At 53.4% G+C, this 17594-nt stretch overlaps 2 protein-coding genes across 13 annotated transcripts in view; one reads left to right on the top strand and one right to left on the bottom strand.

The window, feature by feature from the left end:
* Nucleotides 1-17594, bottom strand: part of SH3PXD2A (SH3 and PX domains 2A) — a 210767-nt gene that overhangs the window by 29027 nt on the left and 164146 nt on the right. The gene's annotated exons all lie outside the window — the stretch shown is intronic.
* LOC119234571 (uncharacterized) lies at nt 8228-17203 on the top strand. Of its 9 annotated transcripts, none has more exons than XR_008549862.1 (5): nt 8228-8643; nt 9577-9866; nt 11914-12163; nt 15339-16345; nt 17018-17203. XR_008549862.1 is itself a non-coding variant. In XM_037497579.2 (5 exons), the coding sequence occupies exons 1-5, from the start codon at nt 8614-8616 to the stop codon at nt 15023-15025; spliced, it is 774 nt and encodes a 257-aa protein (XP_037353476.1). In that variant the 5' UTR covers nt 8444-8613; the 3' UTR covers nt 15026-15102. The 9 variants fall into 9 exon arrangements, 7 of the variants coding, with proteins under 7 accessions (XP_037353476.1, XP_054546107.1, XP_054546109.1 ...); XM_037497579.2 differs by lacking the exons at nt 15339-16345; nt 17018-17203 and adding exons at nt 12530-12638; nt 14931-15102 and having other exon boundaries at nt 8444-8643; XM_054690132.1 differs by lacking the exons at nt 15339-16345; nt 17018-17203 and adding exons at nt 12581-12638; nt 14931-15101 and having other exon boundaries at nt 8446-8643.

Genomic DNA, 17594 nt, shown 5'->3' with positions numbered 1-17594 from the left:
TGCTTTCAATGGTGTCCAGGCACAAATGCCTCCTGGGAACCTGCTCGGGGCCCACGGCTCTTCCCCATCATGGTCAGTGTTACCTTCACGCTGGTGTTCCTCACGGCTGCCCTGCAAGTGTGGTGACATTTCCATCACAGTAAGCGGACACTAGCCTTGAGTGACCCTTGACAGCCACCACCAAGTGACTGAGGCGCATTTATTTCCCTTCTTTGTGTGTTTGTTCATCCATTCATCATTCAAACAAGCGAGACTAAACAGAGTACCCTGGGCACCTGGGTCTTGGGACTCTGCCAACTCTACTTGCCCTCAGCCCCTCCCAGAGGCGCACTCCACGGACTCTGTCTCTGTGCCCCACTATTCCGGTGCTTTATTGTCCCTGGTGCAATTTGGCACTGACCCTCTTTTCTGTCCATGACAGCTCACCATCCCCAAATCCACACTGTTTCCAACAAGAGGCCCCAGCGCTTCTCCCTGGGCACACTGGTGGCCCCATCACTGCCCACAATGGCTGCCCTAGGGCAGCCGTGATGACAATGGAGAGGATCAGAGAATAGTCCCATCACTGCACAGGACCTCAGAACCAAGGTCATCTCCTCGCTCTTCAACTAGGTCCTCACTGCCCCGTGTGGCTGGCCTGGGAGAGCCGAGAGCCTGTGGTTAGTCTTAATGCCCACTGCACCCCACCCTTTCTAGGGAGCCCTTTAACTCCCTGCTGGCGGCTCTGCAGAGCACATGAAGCACCCCAGGCTATCCATATGGATATCTGCATCCAAGGCAGTGGGCTCACGGCTTAGTGCTCTTGAGAACACTCAGCTCCAGTGAACCTAAGTAAACAGTGGGTTCTGGGTGGTCAGTCGGCCCCTGTGGGGTCACCAGCAGCAGTGAATGCACCGCTGTGGTGATGGATGTGGATAATGGAGGAGGCTGCGTGTGTGGGGGCGCAGGGTGTATATGTGCCTGTATCTTTTCCTTTCCCTTAATTTTGCTGTGAACCTAAAACCACCATCTAAAAAACTGAAAGGGGCTGCGGGGGAAGGAGAGTGAGCAAGCGCATGGACCAGGGGTGGGGATTCTGGAGGCCCAGGCCTAGTTGGCTCGGAGGACTGGCCTGGTCACTGCCCCTCTGGGTTTTCAGGTCCCTCTGCAGGGGGGAGCTGGCCCAATCACCTCTGAGCTGTTGGCTCAGATGCCACATAAGTCCACTAAATGGCTGACCTCTTGTTTTCCCCCTGCCTCTCCACAGCCATCTTGTGAACCAGCCCCCTGCACAGATCTTTGTCCTTGGCTCCAAGGACCTCATAATCCCAGGACTCAGGTCTCCCCTCTTCCTTACTTCACCCCTTGGGACCCCTTTCACATGTGTTCTGCTCCCTCCCTTGCCCAGGAGTCAGAGATAGGGATGGATCTGAACTTGTTGGCTCAGAACTAACTCTCAGGGAAGGATGGGCCTGATCCTCCTCCTAACTCTGTTGCTCAGGCCTGGCACTCAGTGGGAGCTGGGGAGAGCTGGGGAGACTTGCTGAGGGGCCAAAAATGTGACAGAGGTGCTCAGAGTGCAGGGCAGCTTGATGCCCGAGCCTCACACTGCTGGGGTGTCCTGTGGCTGTTTGAGGGCTGAGTCCTTCCCACCGTGGAATCTCTGCTATACCAGTTACATCTAGGGAGCCCAGACCTTATCATCACCTGACCATGAGCATCTCTCTAACCAAGTGAACCCCCAAACTTGGGTTTGAGGCCTTCCTTTCTCCATGGTGTGGTCGCCCCTGCCAACCTTGCCTGAGGACACTGGCCTATTCTGGACACATTCCAGTACTGAAATGTGCAAAGTCAGGCATGTGGTTTCAAGTCTCAAGTCCCTCCTGCCCCTGCTTGCTGTGGGCCCCTCCACTGAGCAAAGATGGACAGGCACAAGCACCACCCAGGCGGGCATAGTGAATGTGGGCAGAGGTGCCCACCCAGCACATGTGGACCTCCCGGGAGCACTGGTATGCACCACACAGTCAGACCTCTGGGGAAGGCTCCCAGGGCTGCTGACAGGCCTCTCCCAGATGCCAGCAGCTCAGACATCAATTGCTGTAACCGAGTCTGCTGACCAAAGTCACGGCTGCCCCACCAAGAGCAATTAGGGCTGAGCCACCCTGGGTGTGGTCCAGCTGGCCCAGAGGGTGCAGGCATCAGTGAGTCCTGTGGGCCTTCCAGGGGCACCTCCAGTCCAGTGTCCCCTACTGTGGAGTTTGAGCATGAGTGGAGGTAGGTGTGGGCAAGGTTATGTATCTGAGCACATGGAAGGTAGGTCATGTCCATGGACATGTTTGTGTGGGTGGGTCCATGTGTACATGGAACCAAGGTGTGTCTGTGCATGCATGTATTATGCAGGGTTATTATGGCAGACTCTGAGGACACTTGGGGGTCAGGCACTAATTTTCATTATTTAACCTTCAGGAATTTTATGAAGTGTTACTATCATCATCATCATCATCACCCCCACTTTACTGATGAGGAAACTGATGCAGAGACAGATTTGGATTATGAGAGGTGGAGCTGGACTTCAAACCCAGCAGGCAGCCCAAGACCTACATTCCTAATGGCTGTGGGAGTAGGAGAGGCATATGTCTGTGTGCCAAGGGTGGAGGCGACCCCGAGAACCTGTCTTTCTGAGCCCTGACACTCTGTAAGCGTCCCTGGCACTTATGTGAGTGAGTCTGTGCTGTGAGCATGTGCTTGTGAGTACAGGACGAGGAGGGCTGTGTATGGAGAATCACATGCACAAGTGAGGGTCCTCTGGGGGAAGGAGTAATAATTAGGGCTCTGCAGCCAAAAGACTGAAGGTCAGGTCCCGGCTTGCTACTTCCTAGCTGTGCGCTCTTGGGCAAGTTACCAAACCTCTCTGAGTTTCAGTCTCCGTTTCCTGATGTGGGAATAAACTCCAGGTTGTCAAAGTGAACAAGTGAGATAAAAGTAGCTTAACTGGGGGCCTAGTAGAGACTAGAAGCTCAAAAACTGGAGTTGTTAGCAGCCAGGTGGTGGTGTTTGGCATCCTCAGCATGGCCCCCGTTTGGTGGCTCCCACAGTTCCCTAGGACAGAGGACTTGCAGTCACCTCTCTCTTGCCTGCCTCCTCTGGAAGCCAGTCCTTTCTGGACTTCCCCAAATCCTAGTGTCCAAAGCATCAACCCCGCAATTCACAACTGCTGTGCACTCTGAGAACGACCAGTACCATGTCTACTTAGTCTCCAGAGCAGAACTGGGCTTGTAGCAAGCAGCTCAGCAGATGAGGAAACTGAGGCAAGCCCTACGTGCTGGACCCAAAGATCTGAGGGAATCCCTTTGCTGCCACTTCTGTGTTTGTGGCCTCAGGAGAGCGACATAACCTTTCTGAGCCTCGACTTCTTCGCTTGGATCATGGTAAGAACACCACCTACCTGGCAGGTTACGTGAGGATTATAGAAGGAAGAGCACGGGGCTGGCACACAGCAGAGGCCCACTGAACAAGCTCTGAGCGTCACTGAACAGAGGATACAGTCACCCGCACATGGAGCTAGGGGCCAGCACTCATGGATGCCCCGGGACTCATGGAGCATTAAGGGCCAGCACTCATGGATGCCCAGGGACTGGCCTGAGCCACCTCTTGCCTTCCTCTTCCATCCTCCCAGCATCTGTTTCTGGGAAGTCCAGTGAGATTTGACTAAAGGACGTGGCATTGGACTGACAGTATGGCCACAGATGGGGACAGCTGTTCCCAGACTGGCTGCCAGACCAGCCTCTTCCTGAGCAGTTAACCCTGGAAGAGCAACAGGGAACTTGGTGGAGCAGGAGATGGGGACAGACCCGCAGCCTACTCCTGCACCCCAGTCCAGCAGTCAGGCTCTGGCGAAGTCAGGTTATGGCTCAGGGAAGTTCCCCCTATAGCGGCAGGAAGGGATGGAGCAGGTTCTCTATGATGGGGCAGACAGGTGAAGGAGGAGTCCTGGAGCCCTCAGTGACTTTTCAGGCTTTTATTCAGATTTACCAGGTACACAGCAGGCAGGGGTGCTTCACTCTCTCTGGGCTCTCCAGCGTTCTCTCGCGGCCTCGCTCTCTCTTGTTCTGGTCGCTCTCGTTGTTTTCGCTCTGCTGTTCTGCCCTCTTTCTCTGCTGGCGTCCCCATGACGCCGCCCTTATAAGCCCAGTCTGTCAGCCCAGGTGTATCCATTTACGCATGCCCACACCCCACTCCAGGTGCCTGCCGTCAGGCATACACTCAGGATCACAGGGATCCATCATCAACCCTAATGGCAGGAGGGCAGAAAAGCCTGATACTTTTTTACCTTACCCTACACCCCCGGAGCTCCTGGATGCTGAGATCTCCCCTTCAGATGTGGGGCAGGGGAGGGACTACCATCCCTTCCTTTGAACAGGAACTCCCTAAATGTTGTAGAGGAACCCTATGGAGTCCACTTGACATTCCAGAGAGGCCTTTATTATGGGGTGTCTAAGTCTCGGCTTGGGGCTTAGCTCCCAGATTGGGGACGTCAACTGGAAGTCTCTCAAACTAGCCAGCTCCCTAAGAGCTGCCTCATCCTAGGCCCCTGCCACCCCCCCAGTCGGGGTGATGTCTGCAGTGCCATTCAGCCAGGCTGGTCCCCAGGAGGCAATGCCCAGAAAGATCAGCAATGTCCACCATCACAGCAGCCAGCCCTGTGCAAGGGGTCTTGCTAACAACCCACTTCACAAAATTCTGGGGGCACAGGGAGGGGAAGGCAGCACCTCCAGGTCAGGGCAGGGATACCATCTGTAGGGTAAGGACAAAATGTCAGGCTTTTCTGCCTTCCCACCATCAGGATAGATGATGGATCCTTGCGGTCCTGAATGCATGCCTGATGGCGGGCACCTGGAGTAGGGTGTGGGCATAGGTAGATGGGATTCACCTGGGCTAAGACGGGGCTTTTAAGGGAGGCATCACGGGGACGCCAGCAGCAGAAGCCGAGAGAAAAGCAGAGAAGGCCGGAGAGCCTAGATAGAGTGAAGACTTGCTGGGGGCTGGGAGGCCTGCCAGCCTCCCGGCCCCCCAGCACCCCTGCCTGCTGTGTACCTGGTAAACCCCAAAAAAAGCCTGAAAAGCCACTGAGGGCTCCAGGACTCCTCCTTTACCTGGTCTGCTGGATCAGAAAACCTGCACTGTGACCCATTCCTGCCTCTATACCATCCATCTCAGGTGGGAAAATGGGGAGCCCCCAGCCCCAACAGGGAAAGGCTCAGGCCCAGAAGCCAGACCTGTCTCTTCCTGGCAGAGCATAATCATTAGCTGTGTGGCTAATTACAAAGCCCTCTCAAATGGACCTTGACTGGGGCTTCCCAACACTGGCCCTGGGGGAGGAACAGAAAGGGTGGAGCTAGAGAAACAGGGGGACGGAGGGGGGAAGGGAGGGCTGGGAGAGGAGAGGGGTGCACAGGGATGAGGAAAGCCGGGGGCTTTAACCTCTCTAGGAAGGGCTGGGCTTAGCCCAGGGCAGCAGGAAGTGACGGGCACTCCCAGGCCACCACTGTCCCCAGGGTGACCAGGCCACAATGGCCTCCTTAATGAGAGAGGATAATGAGCTCATTAGGGCCAGAGGAGGCCAGCTGTACACAATTAGGATGTTAATAAAGCCTGCTGAGGTCACAGCCTCGGACAAAACCGCTGGAGGGGGAGGGTCCCTGCTCCTTCCTCTCCCCATGTAACCCCACTCTCCACCCCGTCCTTCAAGGTGCCTTCCTCCCGGACTCTTCCCACCATCCTGCCACTGCTTGTCCAGGATTAATTCCATGGATGCCTCTTTGCTGTCTTTCCAAGACAGACCTCAGTTTGGACACTGGTTTCAGCACATACGACTGGGTGACCTGGGGCAGGTCGCTGACTCTCTCTGAGCTTCCTCATCACAGGATGATCTGTCTACAGTGCTGCCTGGCATCAGGGATGTATGAGGAACTGAGTAACCAGGAGCTCTCCACCCCAATATTTACCGAGCACCTGGCCTGCATGTTCAGGCCGTTTCCAGGCATGGGGGTGCTGCAAAGAGCAGCACAGGCAGGGCTCCGTGGGCATGCCTTCCCCGCCTTCCCCTGCACGGCACGCAGGGTGGGCACAGTTGTGCCCACCAGTCCTGAGTGCAAACCCAGAGGATATCAAGTTTGGGAGAACCCAGCAGCCTTAGGTGACTTCCAGGCCTCACCTTTTCTTTCCCTCTAGGTGACTCCAAGTCCCCCCATCCCAAGGCCTAGCACAGTTAACTCAGCACTAAGCATCTGTGCAGCTACCACCAGCCCAGGACTAGGCACAGGTTCTGGAGTGGGGTGCAGGCACTGGGGATGAGCTAGGGAAAAGAGCAGGAGTGGCCCCAGGCCCCAAACACCTGCCTCCACTAACAATGTCCCTGGCCTAGGCTTTGTCTCCCTTGGGAAGGTGGGATGTCCAGCATTCCCATGTTCTTTCCTTGGAGCAGGTTTGGAGAAGGGGACAGAGTAAGAATCTGTGAGCACCAAATGGCAGAGGCCTGGAGATTCTGAGAGGTGAAAGGGGATGCTGGGGGCTGGCCAGGCATATGTCACTAGTGTTGCCACCTGACTGCACCACACCTGGCACAAGGCCGGCCCCTAAGGGACTGCTCCTGTCTTGGACCCAGATTAACCCACTTGCCAAGACCTCGGGGCAGACCTGAGGCTTCTACATGAGAGGAAGCAGAGACACCAGACACGTAGGCCACTGTGGTGCGCTATGGCGTGCTGTGCCTTTAAGAACAGCGAAAGGCTGAGCAGCCCATGGCCAGGCCTCCCCTGGTCAGAGGCTCTGTCACTGCGGCCTCTTGCCAAGACACACTCCAGCTCACAGCAGGCGGCCTCCACAGCCCAGAGCCAACAGGAGAGGGTAAGAGGCTCCCCCAGGCTCTCCCACCACCCAGCCCTCCTGCTTGACCCCCTCTTCTGGTCCTCCCTCGGCACGGTCCCCTCTCTGTTGCCCATGTCCTCCCCTTCCCACAGATGAGGTTCAGGCCACCAGGGCCCAGAACCTTCCCTGGGCGCCTGAGGCCTGGATTCCAAGACCATTAGCACAAGCTGCTACGTCACAGTCTGGAAGGCTCCGTGGAGTCCATGGCAAGAAGACAGCAAGAGCTGGGCTGCTGCCACCTCCCCTGACTAGGCTCAGCCTGCCCACCTCACGGAAGGGCCCAGAAGCCGAGTCATGGGTCCAGGCAGGCTACGGCTGTGCTGAGGCACCCAGGAGAAGGCCTGGCTAATGAGCATTCACAGGTGGAGGGGCACATGGTAAAACAACAGGCTGAGGAGAATGACGGTTCATAAGAGATCAGGCTGCCAGGACTTACATCCCAGCTCTGCTACTTATTGGCTGCATGAATTTGGGCAGTTGCCTTCTCTTTCCTCATCTGCAAAATGGATCTGAGTTAATCCATGGAAAGCATTCGGAATAGTGCCTGGTTCCTAGCAAGCTGCACCAAGGAGCTATTTCTGATGCTGAAGAGCAAACCAAAGGGATTTCTACAGAAGGCACCAAGACTTCATGCCTTGCAATGACTGTGCAGGGAGGAGAGTGGGTCTCAGTGTCTGGGGTCTCAGAGAAAGAGAGAGCTTCTTGGTGTCACTGTCACTTGGCCTTGACCTTGGGAGGTTTCTATTGAAAACCATGGGTCTAGCTCTGTGCTGGCATGAGTGGGAGGTGGGGGAAGGATGAAGTGGAGAAGGGAAGATGATCATGAGACAGAGCAAGTGCCCAGTCAGCCCCAGACCACTGACACAGGCTGAAAGATTCCTGGAACCGAGTAGTCAGGGAAGAATCCTTAGAGATCGAAAATTGACTCAGAGCCCAGGTGAGGTCTGGAGGGGCAGGAGATGGCAGTCTGGGGGTAGGAGCAGCATAGCAGGGCAGTGGGGGTAAATGTGGCCCAGCCCAGCAAGGCTCCCAATGCTGCATGGCGGGGATTTTCTAGATGAAAACAAGAGGGGCCCTCGGCACTCATCTTCAACACCACTGCCCTCCTACCTCACTGTGAGCCTGTGGCCAGAGATTCCTGAGCAGAAGGTGCTCAGGGAGGACAGAAGATGTAAACAGGGATTTTTTTTTTTTAAAAAAATCATGATAATCATGATTGTAAATGATGCTGACAATAAGCCAGATGTGACCACAGAGGGGAAGGCATTCGAGGATGGCTGGAGCATGGGCCTCGGGGAAGAACAGAGACCAGGGAGGGTGAGCCACTGAGACTCCCACAGGAAGTGGGACCCCTGGGAAGTGGACCCCTGGAGAAGGGTAACCAAAAGAGCATTCCCCCTGATATTCCAGAAAAGAGATAAATGGAAGAGATGAAAGGGGGTGGCTCTGATCCCAAAGGCTCAGAATGGTCTTAGGAAGAAGGGTGCTCAGAGTGGGTGGTGCTGCCCGGAAGGGTGGTGGGCACTGCCAGGCTGCCCTTGGTGAGCTCACAATAGCTGCCCATGAGAAAAGGTGCAAGAGCACTTGATAGAGAGCCTGCCAGGCAGCCACAGCAGTCCTGGGAGACACAGCAATGGGAGCAAGGCCAGAGGACAGAATGGGCAAAGGTCTCAACTTTCAAAGATAGAAGTGAATTCCAGAGAAGAGATGAGTAACCTCCAGGCTGGTCCTGATCACGTGAGGCATGGGTTCCCTGGGGATGGATGGAGGGTCTGGAAAGGGGTTCTGAGCATGACAAAGGCAGAGCTGGACAGAAAGACTTAACAGGAAGGAAGCAGCCAGAACCCGTGGGCTCCAATCAGAATTCACTCTGGTCCTGTTGGTGTTGGAGTTGTCCCAGCTAAGGTATCCAGACCTGGGACTTTCTCGACCGGGGGCGGCAAGCCAGCTCCCATCAATTCACAGCTGATGACTGACCATGTTCAAAGGCACGCCGTTGCGCTACTTACAACCTAGAGGGGGTTCTGCTGGGGACCTGTCCTGAGGGATGTTTTGATCAGTCCTAGGATGAGGACAGAGGCCTGTGCTGGTGGTGCTGACGCACTTAGCCAAAGCTGTGCCAGGAGCAGGAGCCAGAACAAGCCCTGACCAGATGGTCATGACAGGTCAAATCTGACAGGTGAAAAGCAGTAAATAGCGAAATGAAAGGACATAGCTTAGGACAGTGATCTTATACTTTGCCGTCCCAATTTCTAGAATCTCTGGTGGGTGCTATTAATAATTACACCAAAATATTGGGTGCTACCTAATGAGGTTGTAGAGGTCACCCTACTTGGCAGTGAGGATGAGAAAGGTCCTGGAGTTTGGGGGGATTCTAAGTTCAGTACATTTTCAACCCCAAGTCTATGAAATCTTAGACTGAGCTAGGAAATAGCTGGACTGGACAACTCACCCGAGGTGTCTGGCTAGAAAGGTGCAGAACCAGGATTCGCACCCAGGTCTGACTCCTAGTATAACAGTCATGTGGTGCCCCTTAAAAATGACGTAGCTATCTGTGCTTTTGCAGAGAGAGACCAAGATCTGCCCTTTCTATTAGCTCACCAAATTTCCATCTGATAGAGGAGCCAGGGCCACCCATCCCCTTGTCTCCTTATCCTCCATTCCACCCAGGTCTACAGAGCAGAAGCGATTCTCTCAGGAGTCACAGGCATGGCCGTCTTGCTTGCCCCTACCGCTTCCAAGAGGAGGGAGCTGATGGGTGCTTTTGGGCCACACCTCCAGGTCGCCTCTCCCTCAAGCCCACAGGGCAGGCAGGGCACACAGGCTGATGCAGTGTCCTGTCAGCCACAGGCTCTGCCAGGGCAGAGAGCTTTGGATCAGCAGTTTTCAAACCACAGTTATTCCCGCACCACGCACGCCTTCCGGCATATCCTTGAACAGCGTACACTGTGGTTCACACGGTAAATATATATTTAAACAATCCACCTTTTTTTGGGTTAAGTTCAAGAAAACAATTTGTTTAGGAAACTTTGGCTCAGTACCATGAATAAATAGCTAGGACAGCTGGCCCCAACCCTAAAATTACAGGGAACAAAGCCACGGAGTACATCTGAGCCATGCCATGTCTGCCGCTTGTCTTGGGTAAAGGGAGTTTCATGAGGGAGGGTCACAGACGGTCGACCACCGAGCTGAGATAAATCAGAAGGCTTAGAAGAAAACTGAATGGGGGCAAATTCTTCTGTGTGATGCCGGAGAATTTAATAGCACCGCTCTCTACCATGTTAAGTCACCTCTGCTCCATGGTATTGCTGGGCCTGTGTTTTTAGGAAACAAGCATTAGAACAGAAGGGTACAAATGGTGAAGGAAAAGACTGAAGTGTCCTCATGAGCGAGAGGGGCATATTCAATAACGTGCTAATAGGGTGGTGATGAGAAGTGAAAAAGAATGGAAAGCACCTAGCAAGGTTGTGGGTGGTTTGTATTTGGATTTCCGTCTGGAGAAAGCTGTGGGAACCCGGGGTAGCTGTGAGCAGGCGTCTGTAACAGAGGGGTTATCTTTACTTTAGTGCCTAAGAAGGTCCGATGTCTAAGTTTGTGTATTTTCCCCCATTTCTCTCTTTGCTAAAAATGGAGGCTTCTTGGCCCCAGAATTGAGATTGTTTCAACTAATAGCCATAGGCTGACCACCCCACCCACCGTTTTAGCCGAGTTCAGCCCCACTTCAATTGGGGCAAAAATAAAATGGGGACAATTTCAACTTTCGGGATCATCTCCATAAACAAAAGTAACCCACTCCACAATTTGTCTCGGGCATTCCTCCTTCCAAACTCTCCTTATTTAATTTCTGGGGAATGTTAAATAGGGGCCTTGCAAAACCCTGCACCGCCTGACGTCAACAGCTCTCTGACAACGTGGATTTTTCCCCGCGGTGTGGGAGGCAGCCACCACGAATGCAATGCTTTTCCAGGCTCCTGTCCTGGTTGGAATTTGGGACCCACTGGTGTCACCCCAGGAGACTGTGGGAGGAGGAGGGTACCCAGGAGTGCCCTACTTAGGGTCCTGTAACTGCATTTCCCCAACTGTAGGCATTAGAGTAAGCACTAGGCATCCAATGAATGTTATCTGAGTAGCACCTGCACTAGTGTTTTTCTTAAAAACAAAAACAAAAACACCTAAATCCTATGTCAAAGACATTGTTGCATGGCCCACTAAGCAGAAATGTAGTCTCCCTTAGCATAAAACCACCGGAAAAATACATACAGTGGAAAAACACTAAGGATTTGTAAGATACCAAGATAATGCAAGACATTATGGTAAGTTAGCCAGATACTAAGTCTAGGGCCAGATTTTCTTTTGGTCAAACAAACAAATGAATGAACAAACATCATTAAACATTAACAACACAGGAGTCCCAAAATGACTGACCTAATGTGGGGCAAGAGAGAACTGGATGCCACTTAATGCTGTGTCCAGCCAGCACACACAGCCTCTGACCCACTTTCTGAGAAACACCGATCTGGCAGAAGGAACCCTGGGCTAAGAATACACAGCCTGTTGGTTCGAATCCAAGCCTGGCCACTAGAGCAAGCTTTGAGGCCTCGTGCAGTCACCTACCCTTCTGAAACCCTCTGAAAAACAGAAACAAGGCCACTTGTCCTACTTACCCATGCACAGTTGCTATAAGATAGGACATGAGAAAAATGCTTTGTGAAGTCTTCAAGCTATAGGCAGATGGTAGCGCAGGGGTTATTTTTCGCGAATTCTCCAGAACCTGATGGATTAGCTTTCCCTGGATAAAACTTACTGCCCATCCTTGTCTATTAGAGAAAAGACAAGACATATGCTGCTTGAAAATTTCCTTTCAGTTTACATTCCCGACAGCCATGTGGGCTCCAAGTGACCCTGCCCCTCCACTCAGTGGCATAGTGGGATTTACACACAAGTCTTTCACGGGGCCTGAGTTCCAAGGGGGGATCCCTTCTCTTGCTTTGGATGTATATCCCACAGGGCTCAGAAGCCCCCAAGTCATCAGATCCATCACTGTGCCTGGGTTTCATCTTTCAAAGTCACCACCTATTCAAAGTCACCACTCCTCACCAGCTGGGACGCTACACTCTCACCCTGTGCTCCCCAGAACCCTGACCTTGGGTTTGAGTTGGCGTCTCCCCAGCTAGACCAAGAGTTCTCTGAGGACAAAGGCCAAGTCTTACTGTTGACACCCTGCCTGGCTCAGTGTTTCAGACAAAGAAGCGGCTTGGTAAGCAGTTGTTGACAACAAAATGCAAGGATAGATGGGCCCATGGCTTCTCCCTCCTTCCCTGGTCCCCCATCCACACCCTACTCCCCCTGGCATTCCCTGTTCTCATTATTTGGGGTCAGTGTCTTGTGGCATCTTCTCTCAACTCTCATCCCTCTTGCCCAGGGGCTTGCTACCCTGCTACAGTGCAGGGTTGCTAACCCAGCATCCTTCCTCCAACTCCCAAATTCAGAAGGTACCTCTGACTCACAGCTTACAAGGACTTGCACTCAGGGACTCAAGCCCTGGTGATTCTTGTTGCTTGTTGCCTCACCAGCACCAGATAACCCAGTAAGCTAATATTCCCATTTGTGAACTCTCTGGCAGCTGCTCATATACCTGATTGGGCCATTTTCATCTAGACCTCACCCCTCACAGGAATGGAAAAGCAAAAGCTCAGGGAGGTCCTACAGGCCAAGCACGGAGCACAACCTGGGTGAGGCTCCTGGAGGAATGCAGAGGGCCCCCACGGCCCCTCCCAAGCCTGTTCAAAGCTGCCCACGGACCTCCACTGGGACAGCTTCTTATAAGGGGAGCACAAAGCCCTCCTCCTTGGTGGGTTCATCTTGGAACAGGTTGACCCAGAGACCTGATGCCTCCAACCCCCCTGAGGGAGGGTGGGGAGAAAGCTACACTCCATATAGCTTCCCCATCATGGTGCCCCACATGGGAATTGCAGAGGATTAGCCAGGAGACAGGCAAGTGGATGGGGAAGAAGCTGGTAAATTGCCTGAACTCCCTGGGCCTCAGCTTCTTCACCTGTAACATGGAAGTCATGACTCCTGTGCTCTCTAGGCAGTGGAGGTGATCACAGGCAACAAGGTGTTTGGCTATCTGAATGCAGGTGTCACATCAATAATCCCTTTCTTGCCTTCCCCATGTTTTTGACTGTTTCTGATGTTAACAGTCTCCAGAAAGCAGCAAATGGGTTTAACCTGAATCTGAAATGCCCTGGTCCTGGGAGAACTCTCCTGGAGCCCCTATGGGCTCATGGTGATTTGGGAACAGGTTCTTTCCCTGAGATTTTCCTGCCCGGCTACCTTTCCTGTCTCTTCTCCTTCTGGGCACTAATTGTTGTCCTAGTTCCTAAGATCTGATCTAGTTCAGCTCCTACTCCAGTGCAAAGGGAAAATGTCACACCCAAGCCAGGTGCATCCCTAGTCCAGATGCCCAGAGATTGCCCAGGTTTGGATGTCTTGTTCTAGACCTGCTGCAGCTTCAGTTACATGATTGGTCAGGCTGTGATCACTGACACCCATGGAGTATTGGGGCTCTTCCCACTTCTTCCGTGACAATCTCTGGTCACGGAATGACCTACCCCAATGACCAAAGAGGAGGGATCTGCAGAGTCACAGCTCTATCTCATGACATCCTAACAGATGGGGTCTTCTCAGCTAAGTCAAGTAGGTAAGTGTCTCCATTAGACAGTCAGCTTCCTGGCATGGGGATCAAGTCTTCCTTGTTCAGCTCGATGCCCCAGTGCCTGGCACACAGGACACAGAGGCTGGGAATGAAAGAATACCTGAACTCCAGATCCTGCCTTACTTGCTTAGTTTGCTTTTCTCCACTCAGAAGGAGGCCCGGTGTTTGATCAGCATCCCAGCATGGTACCAGTACAAAGATCCTGGTACCAGATGGCTGAGAGATGGGATGAAATTGAGCAGTCACTGGCCTTGCCTGCCTTTCATACCCCCTTCACCCAGCCTCCATGGGGTCATCCCACCACCTTGGAGAATACTGTTCTAGAAGTGAGTCTAAGGTGAAGAGGCCTGAATGAAGTAAAATAACAAGACAGGGCATCCAGATGGGCCATGACAGTTTCCCCTTCAAATATGCCTTGGCAGTGACAGGCCCAAGACACCTGGCCGAGTTCCAGCTCTCAGACATGGCAGGCTATCACTTAACTCCCCAGGAATTGAGCAACATTGCATCATGGGCTTTTGCTCCCCAGCCCATTTCCTTACATGGGAAAGTGGCTGTCTCCATCACCCACCCTCTCTGTCCCATTCTCTGGACCACAGCTCCGTCCAGCCTGGCTCTGACCCCATCCAGACCCCCAACCCTGAGATCACTTCAAGAGTGAGATGGTGGAAAGGTCCCACAGAGGCTGAGAAATGGGGGTACAGAGGGCAGGCGAGACCCCTGGGGCCCCAGATCACTCTCCCAGCTGCCAAATCAGCACTGAGGACAATGTGATCCCACCGAAGTGGAGGCCCTTTAAGTCCAAGGAGGTGAGGTGAGATCTGGCTGTGCAGTGAGGCCTAAGACAGAGGGCTAGGGCTCAGAAGCAGAACCATGGGGTGCTCCTAATGGGGCAGGACCTATGGATGCTTATTCTCTGTGTGCAAAGTCCCGGTGATAAGATCAGTCTCCTCCCTCTCCTCCAAGGGGCAGTTATTGAAAACCGACAGTGAAGACGAGGTGTCCACATGCCCTGGTCTGCTCCCGTACCAGTGCTGTGAGGCGCGTCCCTCACCCTGTCAGCACTCGGGAAGCAGCGCTATGTATCTCCGAGAGTGAGGGAGCTCATCTGATGCTTGTCTAGGAGGAGCTGGCGGAGGCAAGGGGAAGGGAATGAGAAACTGGCCCCCAGGGTTGGGTTGGGGCTAGAAGGGGTGAGTACCCCAGTATTGTTACTCCATGGTCTGGTCAAGGTCTGCTCCAGTGTGCTGAGCCATTTTCATTATCTTCCCAAATGACCCTTCCCCGCCCCCTCCCTGCCCTACAGTGCTAGCTACAGGACAAACACACAGAGAAGGCCAGCTTAAACGTGCACACTTGGTTGGTGGGCAAGACAGAGGTGAGGATTCTCTAGGTAGATGAGACAGACTCTGGGAAGATGGGCTTCTCCAGTTCATCCCCAGGAGGAAAGGGGGCAGCAAATGGGCCAGGCCAGCAGTGGTCAGGGAGGGGGCTCTGATGCAGGGCCTTTAAGACCCCTGGCTAGACTGAATTCTGGCCTCTCTTTAAGGCCCTGAGCTATAACTTTCACAGATCTTGTTTAACTTGAGGACGGGAGGAGGGGCAAGGAAAACTGCATTCTTCCCCGTCAAAGCCAAGAGTCTAAAGTAATACTTCTGGTTGTAACTTATCCCAGCCTGTTTGTGATTACGGCCCCTTGCTCGTTTTCTGGCAGGACAGCCCTGGAACCCTGCAGCATGGCTGACGGCTGACGGGGAGAGACACCCTCGCTCACATGGATAATCTTGTCCTCGGTTGACATGACCAAAAACGTCCATCAGCCTCTCTGCTTTCAGCAGTTCTCCAGGGCAACTCCTCAAAACATTATTTAAAAAAGGGGGAAAAGTTACCCCCAACCCCTACCATGAAATTCCACAAAGCTAATCATATTCTTTCTGTTACCAGCACCATCTGGGAAAACACAGCCGTCCAACAGCACCATTCACTGATGCAAATGAAGGGGAGGGAGGCAGTGTTGGACCATCTTCCTCTTTTGTTACCTCCCCCGTCCCCTCTACTAGGGGTGAACACACACACACACACACACACACACACGCACACACACACGCATACATACACTCATTCTCTCTCTTACAGCGAAAGCACAGAAGTGGCTTAGCAAAGCTAGACTATTTCTGACTATTTCTCAGCTGTTCTTTCTCTGGAAATTTAACATGCAAAGCACTTGGCCTCGCAAAGCCCATTCCAAAGGTGTCCAGGAGCCCACGAGCCCTGTGATCATCATTACAAACCCAGGGATGCTTGCAGCCAGTGACCCATTTGGCTGCTCGAGGGAGCTGGCTGAAAGCTTGCCAACATGGTCAAATTCCTCTAGCCTGCTCCCTTGAAGATGAAACCTTTTTTCTCAGAGCCCCAGGGGTTGGGGGGCACTGGAATTGTGGAGACAAAAGGTCCGCTCTGGCCTGTCTTGGTAAAGGCACAGTCTTTTTTCCTAGCCACTTCTGTTTCTGTAGGTGAGGAAAACTGCTCAGAGAGCAAAAGTGACTCCTTGGAGTCACCTGGCTAGTGGCTGGCTGAGCCTGGAGCCCTCTAACACACAGCCTGGCATTCCTGAGCTCACACTGCTCACACTGCTGCTCGGCCCATCGAGATGACCCCTTGAACCAAGGCCTTGTGCAAGAAGTGGGTGGCAGGAGCCGGCAGGAAGTCCCCCTGGGTGAGGTGAGGGCACTTGGATAGGCTGGGCCTGGGAGAAGCCTGTGGCCAGTGCTACAGGTGCCGGTGCACAGCCTGAGACTCCAGGCCCCGCTGTGGGCCAGCCTGACTGCAGCAGCTCGAAATCCTGCCTCAATCAAAAGATGCTGAGCCTGCTGAGTGCAGAGAGGGCTGGGGCCTTTTGAGGGCGCCAGTTAGAAGTACAGAAAACAAACGAGAAAAGACAGAGTGTTCAGAAACATAGACAGGAGGCCCAGCCAACCTCAACAGAGATCTCCCCACCTTCCGAGGGGAGGGAGCAACAAATGGGTCTGAGGAGGCAGCGACCTGCATCTGGGAGGCAACGCAGCCTGGGAGTGGAGCAACAGCACATCAGGGGAGTCTGCATTCTCAAGTGGGGGTGTCTGAAGATAATCTTGCATGGGGGAAGAGTCTATTTGAATACTCAGGGTTAGCGGGGATCTGCAGGAAAGGCCTTAAGTCTCAAGTCTGCCTCTGATCTATAGTTATAGCTGTAGGACCAGGCTAGGGACCCAGTGAGTGGGGAACTAAAGAGCCTGCTGGCTCCCTCGCTTCACCTGGGGGGCAGGTGAGGTCAGTCAAGGGCGAGGTAGGGTTCACCCACATCCAACCATGAACTTGCTATGTGACACTGAGCAAGTGGCTTTATTTTTCCAGGGTTTTGTTCCTTCTCTGACAAAGAAGGGGTTTAGGCAGATGGTCAGAAATGTCCCCTAGGCTGGTAAGGAAGGAGGACGGAGGGAACCCAGCCATGTGCTGCTAGGTGGACACCTTCTTCCTGGCAGCCCCAGCACCATGGCTGGTGTCCTGTGAAAGCAAGTGATCTACACTCTCACCCTGCAGGTAAGAGAGAGCCCTAGAGTGCAACCACCTCTAGCCCTGGGAGAATGGGAATGGCTGCACTCCAGTGGGGGACACACCACAGAGCACACAGTAGGTGCTCTGTGTTTGTTGAGTGAATGAACAAACTGTTACCTATGGAAGCAGTGGTGAGAATAGGATTTCACTTGAAAAGGGGCAAAGACAGATGAAAGACATGGTGGGAGGGTGGGTGGCAGCCCTCTTGGGTTGTACAGGGTTGGGGAGAAGGCCAGGCCAGGTCAATTTATTTGGACAGAGGGGAAAGCAGAGTGGCTGGTCATGACCAGAGCTGCCTAGGCCCTGCCCTCATATTCTCAGTCCTGCTCATCAGGGCTTTGATGAGCAGATCTTTGGGGAGATCACAGGGCCCCCA

Source organism: Talpa occidentalis, unplaced genomic scaffold, assembly GCF_014898055.3.
Source record: "Talpa occidentalis isolate TD23 unplaced genomic scaffold, MPIMG_talOcc4v2.1 talOcc4.8, whole genome shotgun sequence".
NCBI classification, from domain to species: domain Eukaryota; kingdom Metazoa; phylum Chordata; class Mammalia; order Eulipotyphla; family Talpidae; genus Talpa; species Talpa occidentalis.
This window is presented reverse-complemented; position numbering and strand designations above follow the sequence as displayed.